Below are 12,470 nucleotides of genomic sequence, written 5' to 3' on the forward strand. Positions count from 1 at the left end.
TGAAAATGGGCAGAATGTGGTTGGAAAGAAGAGAGAGGTTAATCGCTCACAAATAAAAATGCACGTGGACTTGCCCAGGAGGCAATCAGAGGCGTGACTGGTGGCCAGAGCCTGGAGCACAGGAGTCTTGCAGGTGCACAAAATCTTTGCAGAGGAAAGAGTATGGATAGACTTTGGGTCAGATAAACATGGGTTTCAGTCCTGAGGTGACTTCATTCTTCTGAGCCTTAATTTCCTTCTCTCTAAAGTAGAGACAATGTTTACAGCATAAGGGTTATGGTGAGTTTAAGTGTAACAGTGTGTGTAAAATGCCTAGCACAGTGTTGAGTATACACGCTCAAAAGTTCTAGTTTCTTCTTTCTTTCAGAAGGGACTCATCTCTCGTGGTTGTGCTTTCTAAGTCATGTGGAAGCATCAGCAGTAATGATGAGCACTAGGTAATTCTGATTACTGAGTGGGTCACCTGGTGGCATTGAAAATTTGCACTGATTAGGCCCAAGTCCTGGGGTACCCACTGGTGACCAGACACACTTTATTTCCATGCCCCTGTCTGGCAGCTTTCAGTGGTGCGAGGGGACTGATCTGGGAGATAGAAGAGCAGCTGCTGGACATTTTCATGCAGTACCAGTGCCTGCCTCTGCTAATTCACCTTTGTTAATTCACCAGAACACTGAGAGCACAAAGCACTCACTAAGGGTTGGACACTGTGCCAGGCAATTGGGACCCATGCAGGTATATGATCTCAGCCTTAGTGGACCCTAGAATTCAATGGAGGGAACTAGACAGGTGAATAGTAAGCAAAGTAAGGAGTGACAGATGCTGTGATAGAAGTATTACAGGGAGTAGTTGGGCTGGGAAAGGTGGGGGTCCAAAGGGCAAAGTGGTCAGATGTTCCTGAAGGAGCCAGGAAGGCCTCCTGTTATAAGTACAGGTATTAATCATAAGATTTATTTAATAATAGCTTTATTAAGTCAAGCACAGAGCCAAGCTATGCATAGCTATTTGGGGGGCACAGTTTATGCATGCTTTATTTTTGTACTGGGTATCCTTGTGAAACAGTGTACAGAGTGCTGTTCGAATTGTGCAGCAGTAACTGAGGGTCCTAGAGAGAGGACTGTAAGCCTGTGGTTTATTCAGCTTGGTTTAAATGGCAGGGTTTCCTTTTTGTTCCTGGACTGTTTCCTGGCCCTGATGGTGGACCATCCTGGTAGTGGAACATCCTAGGAGAGCTTGAATTTCCCAGGGTTACTTTTGGCTCCCTGTCTAGGAAGAATCCTGGTTTTGATGAGGCTCTCTTGGATCTACAGTTGTGCACCACAAAATGACATTTCGGTCAATGACGGACCTCATATACAACAGTAATCCCATAAGATTATAGTGGAGCTGAAAATACTTACCACCTGATAACATCCTAGCTATCATAACGTCATAGCGCAACATATTACTCAGACATTTATGGGGATGCTGGTGTAAACAAACCTACTGTACTTCTAGTCGTTTAAAAATATAGCACATACAATTACAGTAGTAGGTTGTACCATCTAGGTTTGTCTAAGTACACTTATGATGTTTGCACAATCACAAAATTGCCTAACACATTTTGCAAAACATATCCCCATCATTAAAGGACACATGGCTATACTTGTATCTAAGGAATGGGAGGAATAGTCTGAGTGTGAGACTTAACAGCTTTTTGCTTTGCGGCCTGACTGGAGGTTCTGACTGGAGACTCTAGAGCTGCCCAGAGTACCTAAGTCTTATCAAGATAATGTCTGATCAGCTATTGGGTTCCTTTCTGGCCATGATCCCCAGAATATACAGGGAAGGCATCTTCTCCACTGGGTGGAGGACAGCACTTGAGAATAATTTGATGGCATCTAAACTGGAAATTGTCTGACCTTTTTGTTAGAGAGCTATGTGGTAAAAATTAGGTTGAAATGAGATACCAAATACGAATGTACTTTGAAGAGTCCAAACCACAATTACTGCTGTTGTGGCTGTTAGTTTTGGTGGTTAATAATAATAATAATAATAAAAACCCTTATACTATGGAAGAGATAAAGATGTCTCACAAACCACAAACTAGTTTATTTGTGATACTTTGGAGCACTCCAGTCATTCTGTGAGGTCTGCGAGGCTTAAAATAGAATTGCTGACAGCTGGAGTGGGTCTGAGTTCATTACCACTGCAGCTGAGCTGTTGCAGCTGTATGTCAGCGGACCTAGGTTTAGCTGACTCATCCTGGTTGTCAGAAGAGCCGGGATGCTGCTGCTCATTGGAGAGAGCAATCCTGATGGTTCTGCAGTATTGTGTTTCTGATTCATGTGGATTGAAAGGATTGTAGGATTAGGGAGAGAAAAATGGAGGCTTTTTCCTGAAGAGCTTGAGTAGGAGTTTGAAGAGTATTGAAAAGAGGAAAAAGGAAAAGGGGGTGTGGGGAGGCTTACCCACATGCTTTATGGGAAATTTATGGGAAACACAGCAAACAGCAGGGAGGTTGTTTTGGTTAGGTAGGTTCCTGAGCTGGCCACCAGATTGCACTATTGACTCTGAACAGATTTGTTGCTTTTTGGAGCTGCCTTGAGATGAACAGGTGTAAAGGAAGGCACTGTGCAGTAGAACGGTCATGTAACTTAAGGAGATGACCAGACAAGAATAAAATATAGGGTGAGATGTTCAAAATGAGCTCAAGATAGCATTATTTATTGGTAGATGAGTATCTAAATTCTAAATAGTTGTCTGAACTGAGAAGATTCTAGAGCTATAGGGAAGCTTGGTAATGTTCAGAAACTTGAAACCCTAAGATTTGTGTTTAACAGTGTTATTAAAACTGTGTTTTCTCTTATCCTATTATTAAAGATACAGTCAAATGCATTTTACATTTAATTTTAATTTAGAGACTTTTGCAAAATTTCAATGAAATTTTCTTTTAAGGAAATAATGTTATCTTATAGCCTCCTGTCAAAATAAGTGGCCCTTATTGCATTTCTTAACTTTTTTTCCTAGCACCTGGCCTCATCTTATCCCTATTATTAGTGACTTTTAGTTCTTACTAGGACGTAATTTTAGTTTCTATATAGAGCTATAATTAGATATTTTATATTTTATTTATAACAAAATAGTCAAAATTATTTGGTAACATCTCTTTTGTGTGGTTTAGTCAGAAAACTTAATTCTTTGAACAGCTATTTATTATTTAAATTTACTGTACTTTTAACCATTTGAAGTTAATGTCTATAGAAGCAACCCTTTTAGAGCAATAGCAGGAAATAAGTGAGGAAAAGTTCAATTACTTCAACTTTATTCCATATTTTGATACATCAAAGCGTGGATATTAATAGGTGTGATGCAAAAGATAGGTTCCATAGAAGTAATTTTGGCAATGCTGGGTTAAACAACATTTGAACAGATTTCTTTCCCATAGGACTTCTTAGAACCTTTAATTAATAAACACCAGTGTGTGTCATGAAACTCCAAGAAGGACGAGATAGTCTATAACTTTTCTGGCAGAACCACCCTAGGGACCTCCACTTCACACAACACACTTTGGGAACCTTAAAAAGAAAAATTAGTGCTTTCAGTACTAACTATTAATATCATTAATGTTACATTCTTTTAGATTTCTTAAAGGCTGTTAAAGTCACTATATGGTATAAATTGGTATATTTATATAGCCAAGCTATATGTTTGGTTTTTGCTTTTGGAGATAAGCAGTTATACAAAGTGGATTATTAATTCAGGAGATAAGAATTTAGAAGACAAATAATTTAGCCAAAAGTAGGTTTCATGGTTCTCCCCAGAGCTTCAGTAAGAATACATGCTTTAAAAAGAAACTAAAGAAAAGCATTTTGTATTTTCTCTCATAAGGGCTTATAGAACACAACATTCCATTGTGAACTGGGTGGTGACTAAACCTTTTTAGCCAGAGATCACAGACTAGGGCCCACAGGATAGATCTGGCCTGCAGATATTTTTGTTCAGCCTGTATAGGGATTTTAACATTTGAATTAGTTCCCAACATTTTAAAATTTTGAAGTTGCACATAAAAATCTAGCTACCTTTAAAAAATGGGAAAGTCTGACAGCACATTTGTGAATTATAACTACTTGCTGGAGCTGAGAATTGTCTGCTTCCTTTAAAAGGACCATTGTCGCTGGGGCTTGACACAATAATGCTACCTGTCTGGCCCTACAGACATTTGGTTTTGTGTAACGCATGCTGTAAGGACATAGCATGGCTGAAGGGCTGGTGAGTGGTACTTCTTCCTAGAGACACCTTTATAAGCAAATGTGGTCAGTTTTCTTCAGGAAGGAGAATCAGTGTTGGAATCAATTTTAGGCTCATTTAAGGTCTTCAATGTCTTCGACATCCCTATGTTTGTCCTGTGGATGTTGAGGCTTTTCCTGCCCACAGTATAGCCTATATAGCCTATGTGACAACATACTGGAAGAGTTCTTTCTCCCTCTCCCCCTCCCTCGCTCACACACACACAGATCCCTGTGTATGTAAAAGTTGTATTACTGTGTAAATTTATATTGAATTAGGACAGAGTTCTAATTTCATCTGTTCTCAGAACTAATAAAGAAACAGAATCAAAAAGTAGTTCTTTTATTTATGTTCTACCTCTTTCTACAAAACATTTGAGTCAGCTTATAAAGTATGGTATTTAAAAAGTAGAGAAATATATGTGTGTGTGGAAAATATATTCAAAGGAATAGAAAATCTATTCAAAGATTACGTCAGAAAGATAGAACGTGGCTATCAGGCCCTGAGAATAAATCTTAGAAGATGGAGAACAAGCCTTATGTGAGAGTGGGCTTATATTTCAGAGTGGGCTTATATTTCAGAGCGATATTAAGATGTGTACTTTTCAGGGCAAACGGGACAACATTACTTTTGCTTAGAGTGTAGAGTGTGCTGATGTTGGCCTATATTGACATTTCTCTGATTCTGTAGTGGTACGAGCTCTGAGGAGCTGCTTTCTGGTGGCAGCTGGGAAATGGGGGTTTTTATGAATAGAGTTAATCATTACTGTCCCTTGAGCATTTTCCTTAATCTATAATGCTAAGAATAAGGTAATGGAATGGGTCGTGTTTGACGTAATGATGTGAGCATGGGAGCAGGGGCAGGAGGAGGGGGGTTGTGGGGGGATAGAGGATGAGACAGTAATGAAAACTCTCAGTCAGAAGGTTTGAGATCTTCTGCAGAGTTCTTTTGAGCAACAGTTACCTACAACTATTGTAGAAGGCTGCATTTTCTGCACAGGAATTGTTTTTATTTGTGAAGCAAAGTAATCCAGGATCAAACTCAATTATTGTCAAGTGATTGAAATTACCTTATCAGGTCCTGAAGCTACCTTAACTACTTTAGTAGGGATAAGACTAGAAGAGAGGGTTCTGTGTAGAAAAAGATATATCCTACTTTTTTGTGTGTGACATTAGAATTCTTGTTCTTCCAGTATCAGGAAATTGTGTTTTTAATTAAAAATTAATAATGGGCCCTCATGAAGGCATTTTTTGGCTTTGTTCTTATTTTTTAATTTATTTTTCAATTACAGTTGACATACAGTATATTAGTTTCAGGTGTACAACATAATGGTTAGACATTTATAGATCTTATGAACTGATCACCCTGTATAAGGCATTGAAAAGTGGTGTTTTATGTATGGTATTAATGAATCTGCCTTTGTGGTAAATGTCAAAGAAATGATACTTTAATCAAACAGAAAGAATTTTACAAGGAAAGAACAGAATTTTTTTTAATGCTATATAGGTAGAGCCAATGCTTGAATGTTTACTGAATTGCAGACGGGTCCAAGTTTTCAGGATCTAGAAAAGAAATGGAGATTTTTATGGCTTCTGGCTAACTAGCAAAGGCAACAGTGTCATAAGAGGCAAAAAGTTAGATGAGGGTAAATTTTATATCAACCATAAGGAACATGTAGACTGTTTCTGAGCAATGCCAGTTTCAGAGTTGATTCAAAGTATTTCGAACACATAACTGGCAGATTTATTACCTTTCAAATGGGAGTACTCCTGGATATAAACCAAGCCACATAAGGAATTATGTGTTTCCTTGCATTAAGTGTTGACAGTTGGGCAATGGGGAAAATGAAGAATTTTGTTGATACTAGGGAAATGAAAACTCAACTGTTTTGTTTCCTAGCCTAATGAGAAAGGAGAGGCATATTACTTAAGGACAGACACAGGTTTCTCTGCCTTCTACACATAGCCCACTTCCTAGAGCACATGGCCAATTGCATAACTGGTTGGTTTTCAGGCAGTGCTGAAACTCACCTTTCAGGATGGGAGGGTATTTTGTGTTTTTTGTTTTGTTTTGAGCTTTCCTTTCATAAATTCAGGTACGAATCGAAACAAATATGTTTTAAGGTTCAGATTCTGATGAAATACCTTATTTTTTATTATATGGTAAACAGTACAAACTACGAGCAGGAAGTCAGATTTCTAGTCAAGAGATATTAACAAATAGAAAGAAATATGTCATAAAGATATCCTTCTCTACTCTTTGAAAATTTACTTCAATTTCTAGGTTTGCCTTTATTTAACCACACTGTTTAGGAAAGTCAAATAAATCAAAAGTAGATAACTCCATGTGTTTCAGTATTTGATATTGCTGGTAATTCCATGCTTACTTGATGAGTGTTCATCTATGTTAAATCATATTGCTGAAAGATAAATGTTTTAATTTTAGGGGGCGATAAGAATTTAAAATCCAGACATACAGATAATTTTTAGAAAATATTTCTATTCCTGTTCCCTTCCTTTAGGTGAACTCTTAAAAAGCTAAGTGCTATATTGTGACAGGTTATAGACAGTCTATCAATTGCTAAAATGGTTCTGATTCAAAACCCAGAATGTCTCTAAAAGACTGCTTTTTTTCAAGCCACCAGTGGTTTCTGAAGGTTTCATGATATATGTCTAGAGTTGAGTGTAGTATCTATAAGTAGATTCCCCAAAAGTTCTATTGAAAGGCACTTAATGCAGATTACATTAACTAATAACTGGATTTTTGTTTGGGTTGTGTATGTTGTAAAATGCACAAATCAGTGGGTTTGTCTTTAGTCACCTTATTCTCATTTGGGGTTGATGGAAATGAAGTAAGGACCAAGTAAACAACTTTTTTTCAGGTGCAAATTCGACCATGGAACCTAAGTGACAGTGACTTTGTAATGGATGGTTCTCAGCCTTTGGACCCCAGAAAAACTATCTTTGTTGGGGGAGTTCCACGACCCCTTCGAGCTGGTGAGTGGAAATAGTAACACCACAACAACAAAACCAACAACAAAATTCCCAATGCATTTAGTCTTCAATATTTTCTAGGCTTCCAGTCAATTATACACAATCTCCAAAAAGAAGGCTGTCACGTCAGTTTCACTGAGCTGACTCTTTCAAAATTAAATGTTTTCTCCCAAAATGCTCTATTTCCTTATGGTACAAGAGTGAATTTTATTAAAATGTAATTTTGAAAGGATGAATTCTATTTAGTGCTTTTCTATTCAACTACATATTTAAAAAATAATAATACATTTGGCAGTGTGCATACTTATGCCAGTTAGCATTGTTATGTATGATGGGAAAAGAAGTCACCCCATCAGAAATCTGTCCAGAACAGCTATGTGCCCACTCAGTGACGAGCCAAATCACTGCTGGAAATTGTGTCACTGGGAATCAAACGGAACTATTTCCAAGCAAAACAGGTTCCTGTTTTTTCTTACGCAGTCTGAAAAATGAGTTATGTATTCAGGCATCTTTATTATGACTTTTTTAAAAGCTTCCCTGTCTTTTGTTTTTGATTTTGTTTTTTAAGTTTCTTTCCAGTGATGAAATAATTGTGTCTGCTGGGATTGGGCAGAATCATAATTGACTGGGGCATTTGAAGTGATACTGAGCTCATGACTTCAATATTTCAATCTAAAGACAAATATAATCAGTTATAGATCAGTGTTATTGCCAGTATAATATAATAAAATTATTTGTAGGGACTAAGTTTTTAAAGTGCTTAAAGTAATTGAGCTTTTTTTTAAAAAAGATGAAAAAATAAGGTTACCATTGCACTGTAGCTATGAATGTGCAGCATTATCTCTATATTATTTGTAAAAAGTAGACTTAGTTCTACCTAAAAAAGAAGCAGCAGAAATCATTAAAATCAAGTTGTGAAAACAGAATTACAAAAGGTAAAATGTACCTATAGCTATTTGGCTCTATGACTTTGATGAGTTCTTAATTCTGAATATTCCTCAACATTTCTAACATTTATTTAAATCTCAACTGCAGTCTACTCCTAAAAGATAACTTTAGGGCTATATAAAGATATGTTCATTATTCCATTTCGAAGGACTTTAAAACATTAATTATGATGGTGGCGTTTGTGATTTTGTGGTATATCAGAAAGGGAGATATCTTTTGGGCCTTATTCTCATTTTAATGGAAAACTATGCCGAAAGAAAGCAAAGCAGCAGAGATTCTCCTCACCCCTTCCACGATTTACCATCAGAGAATAAAGTCTAGGAAGGGCTAAATCAAACATGAACAGCATTATTAGATGAGGGCAAATGCAGCCCTTTGTCTCTAAACTGCTTGTGCTTTAAAAAAAAAAAAAAATGTGGGTGAGGGCAGTGTGGAATATTCCTGACTTTTTCAAACTAGTGTTATGTTTAGGAGTGGAGAAGGAGAAAAATCCCCTTCGAATGTCTGTTAACTACATGTGTATTCTACAAAAAAAATGGACGTTCATTGCTAGTATTCTAGCTATTCTTTTTTGCAACTAATTGCAAGCCCAAATTAGTTTTAATATTCTGGCCTCTCTCCTTTTTTCCTAGATGGGAATCTGAGAAAAAAAAAATTCTGAAAGAAAAAGTCCCACAGTTTTAAAAAATAAATAACTTTAGTCTCCTATATCTATTTTTAAGTCACAGACATAATAGTTTATAAACTAAATTCTCTTTTTTTTAATCATTCACCCTTTATTCTTCCTGTTTTAGTGATTTGAAAAGGTAGGTAAGGGCCTCTATATAATTTTCTCTTTATAAATCCTATAAAGATCCATTGTTCACACTTGTTTTAAGATCACACTGACACGACAGGACAGGAGACCCAAGATGCTGAATTATATTCTTTCTTTAACATTCTTTGTCTACAAGATGTTGCAAGATCTAGGATTAGACAAAAATTATATTTAGTCTTCTCATCAAAAATGGGATTTTCTGTTCCCTACCTAGAAGTTGTCTCTTTTTTAAAAGCTAAGCTAAAATTTTTTTGTTTTAAAGTTTTATTTTTACAGTTATGTGGATAGTAATCTACAGTTACTTTGTCTAATGGAAATGTTCTCCCATGCCAACACCTCCCATAATTGTAGTTAGTTTCTAGATAGCTAAATAATCTCTATTAGCATCTTAGAATTTTACTGTCTATCCAAGACTTCCAGATTGGATGCCATGTAATCTAAACAAAAAGAGTTAACATCTGCAGCTTTTATCCATGTGCATAGAATTGGGTTTCTTTGGAACACACTGAGCTTTGTGGACTGGTGTGTGCCTTGGAATAGAAGGCTATTTTTAAAGGAATTCATTGTGACTTTGCTAGACCATCTTAAATTGAATACAGTGCAGTTCACTTGAACAATAAACATTTATTGAGCATTCACTGTGAGACCGGCACTGAGCAAGTACGCGTCATACCGAATTGATTGAACATCTCACCACCATTGTAAACAGGTCATCATCTACAGAGTCAGAGATTTCAGAACAGAAGAAAACGTGAAATTTATTAATAGAATGCTAGCTCAATTAATTGTATGCCGTTATATTCTTTAACAAAATTTTCCTCAAATTTGGTCTTTACTTCAGGGCATTTTTTATTGTTTCCAGCGGGTATTGTGGTTATGGAATTCTGAAAAGTCTTAAAACTATTTCAGGCACTATATACAGGGTGATCCTGGACAAGATATGGGTGACAGTACTCAACAGGTGGAATTTTAGGTGTCCAAATTGCTTGTCACCTTATCTTGGGCCAAAGAGTCACATGGTATAGTGACTAAAATGTTATCATTCAAGATTTATTCCTTTGGATCTTGTGAAGCTATTTATCTTGTGAAGACATTTCCCCTTGTAAGACAGGACCATAATCATTAATCATTATAAAAATAGTCCTTAGCCCACCAAACAGAAATACATAAACACTTTTAAAGAAACAAGGCAACCTATTTTAAGCAGTATTACCCTGAGTTTAGGCTGCTGCTTCTGGTCCTTTGACAAGCCTTCCTTTTTAAAATTCAGGTTGGAAAAAAAAAAAAAAATCACAGGCTTAGAAAAATTAACCCGAAAGTGGGAAAAAATATCAATGAAGAAATCGAGATGAGTTCACTCAAAGCTAGATTGCCTGATTGTTGGTTTCTCTAGGTCAAATAAAACACATTTCTACTGTCTCCTGTCCCTTCCATCACTCCTGTCAGTGACAGTGGCAAACCAAGGACAGTTTGCCTGAAGTCCTGGTGTTTCTCACGTCTCTTCCATTCTCCACCTCCTCCCACCCGCATGCTGGGAAAGGCTATAGGTAGACTCACCATGCCACCATGTGGCTACAATTTACATTGTTCTTCAGAGAGTCAGTCCAGAGCAACATGTTTTCACTCTTCATTCAAGTAATGCAAACTGCATGTCTTCCTGAATCTCCGTACAGAAACAGCCCTGTTGCACATCTCTGTGGCATTAGGACCTCTCTAGAATGCATGCCTTTGCTCTGAGAGGAAATATGTGCCAGACTTGGGGATTATGAGGAGGCCACCAGGAAAAGTAGAGTGACGCGTTGGTCCTCGTACTCTCCCCCGCAGTTTATAAACAGGAGTATTCTCTGACTCTACCTTCTTAGCTTGGATGTCTAATTTGAGTACTGCCTCAGTGATCAAGCTTTGGGACTTATCCACTTCCAACTTTGTTCAGGCTTGGAAAGCCCTCAGTTATCCTCTCTGATTAGAGGCATGTGAGCTATTCCACTTCATGCCTGCCTTCTGACAGTTTATCTGACTAGGTCCTGCAGAACAGATGAATCTTGAGAGGTTGCTTATCCGAGTCCCTGGAGCCTATGTACAGTTTGCTTGTCATCTTTGGGTCTCCCATTTTTCCTAACTATTGCTCTGCTAATTCTTTCCTGTCTTTTTTTCCCCCTACTAATATTCTGTGACAAATCCTGAAATTTCCTTCTCTGGCTTTTTTCCCTTCTGACCATTGTGAGGGCGGCTTTTCTGTGGAGGACAAAAAAACTTTTTAGATAAATATTAAGTGATATATGGCATACATCTAAAGAACATACATCCTAAATTTTTCAAGAGCATTTATTTCAGACATTCTGTACAGGCATTCTGGTAGTTGACATGCATTAGGAATCACATTCTGATTTGTGATTTAGGAAATAGAAGTGTAATAAACATAACCTTTTTGTTGTTGTTGTTCTATGAACTGGTAGCAAGCAGAAATCATCTTAAATCAAGTTTCTCAGCAGTAGAAGCTTTTTTTTTTTACCAGGTCCCAAGTTCAGTATGAGTTGTCCCAGTTTGGCATACTGACTTAATTAACTGCATTGCCCTTAGGGTTAAGGAATTTCTAATGTTAGTACGTTTGCGTTCTCCGCTCCACCCCCCCAAAAGCAAACCCTCCCCTACAGATGATTTCTAACTTTGCCATATCAGTGGCAGGCTAAGTAACATTAATATAAAGCCAAAGTAAGACTGGGATGAATTGGTGTGTAAGGAGCAGAAACCAAGCCAAGTTAATATTGAGCAAAGATTTATAAGTAGAGAGAAAAACAACCCCTGAACAAAACTAAACATTTGAGCACCACTCTGTGCTCACCAGTGTGCTTGGAGTTCTCATGTATGTTTAATCCTCATGGTAACCTTGTGAAGTTGTAAGTGATAGAATCCATTTCAGAGATAAGGAAGCAGAGTTCAAAGCGGGTGATCAACCAAGGCCACAATAAGTAAAAAAGCCAAGATTCAAACTCAGATCTCCAGACATCACATTTGGAGCTCTTTCCACAGAAGGAAGCTGCTTTATCAGTGAGCTCTGAAATTTTGTCTCTGTAACAGTACTAATAGCCAAGTAGGTACTAGTCTGATTTAAATCAATTTAAACACATCATCTCTCTGACTTAGTTGGTGGTTCATATCATTATTTGAAAATATTCATAACTTCCCAACATCTGGTGCAGAATGGAAGCTTATGAGCACATTTTCCTCCACTTAAGATGCGTGAACTGCCCTTGTGAACCAACTTGGCAATTGTGGTAAATCTAGAAAGTCCACCTTCAAGTTGAATCTTCTTTTCTTTCAGAAGTCCAGACCTCTTCATCATCCTGAGGTACATTACGCCTCTTTCCTGTCTGTTTTGTTATTTCCAAAGAGAAGAAATGTGGCTTCTAGATTCACAGTTTAGAATGAAAGATGAATGTGGTGGT

At 37.3% G+C, this 12,470-nt stretch overlaps 1 protein-coding gene across 1 annotated transcript in view; it reads left to right on the forward strand.

Moving 5' to 3' along the window:
* The window catches only part of CPEB3 (cytoplasmic polyadenylation element binding protein 3), a 167,772-nt gene that overhangs the window by 128,487 nt on the left and 26,815 nt on the right, over nt 1-12,470 (forward strand). The window contains exon 8 of the mRNA XM_015599851.2: nt 7,148-7,262. Within this exon, the coding sequence (XP_015455337.1) occupies nt 7,148-7,262 (115 nt within the window). The remainder of the gene's footprint in view (nt 1-7,147; nt 7,263-12,470) is intronic.

This window comes from Pteropus alecto, unplaced genomic scaffold (assembly GCF_000325575.1).
Source record: "Pteropus alecto unplaced genomic scaffold, ASM32557v1 scaffold88, whole genome shotgun sequence".
Lineage (NCBI taxonomy): Eukaryota > Metazoa > Chordata > Mammalia > Chiroptera > Pteropodidae > Pteropus > Pteropus alecto.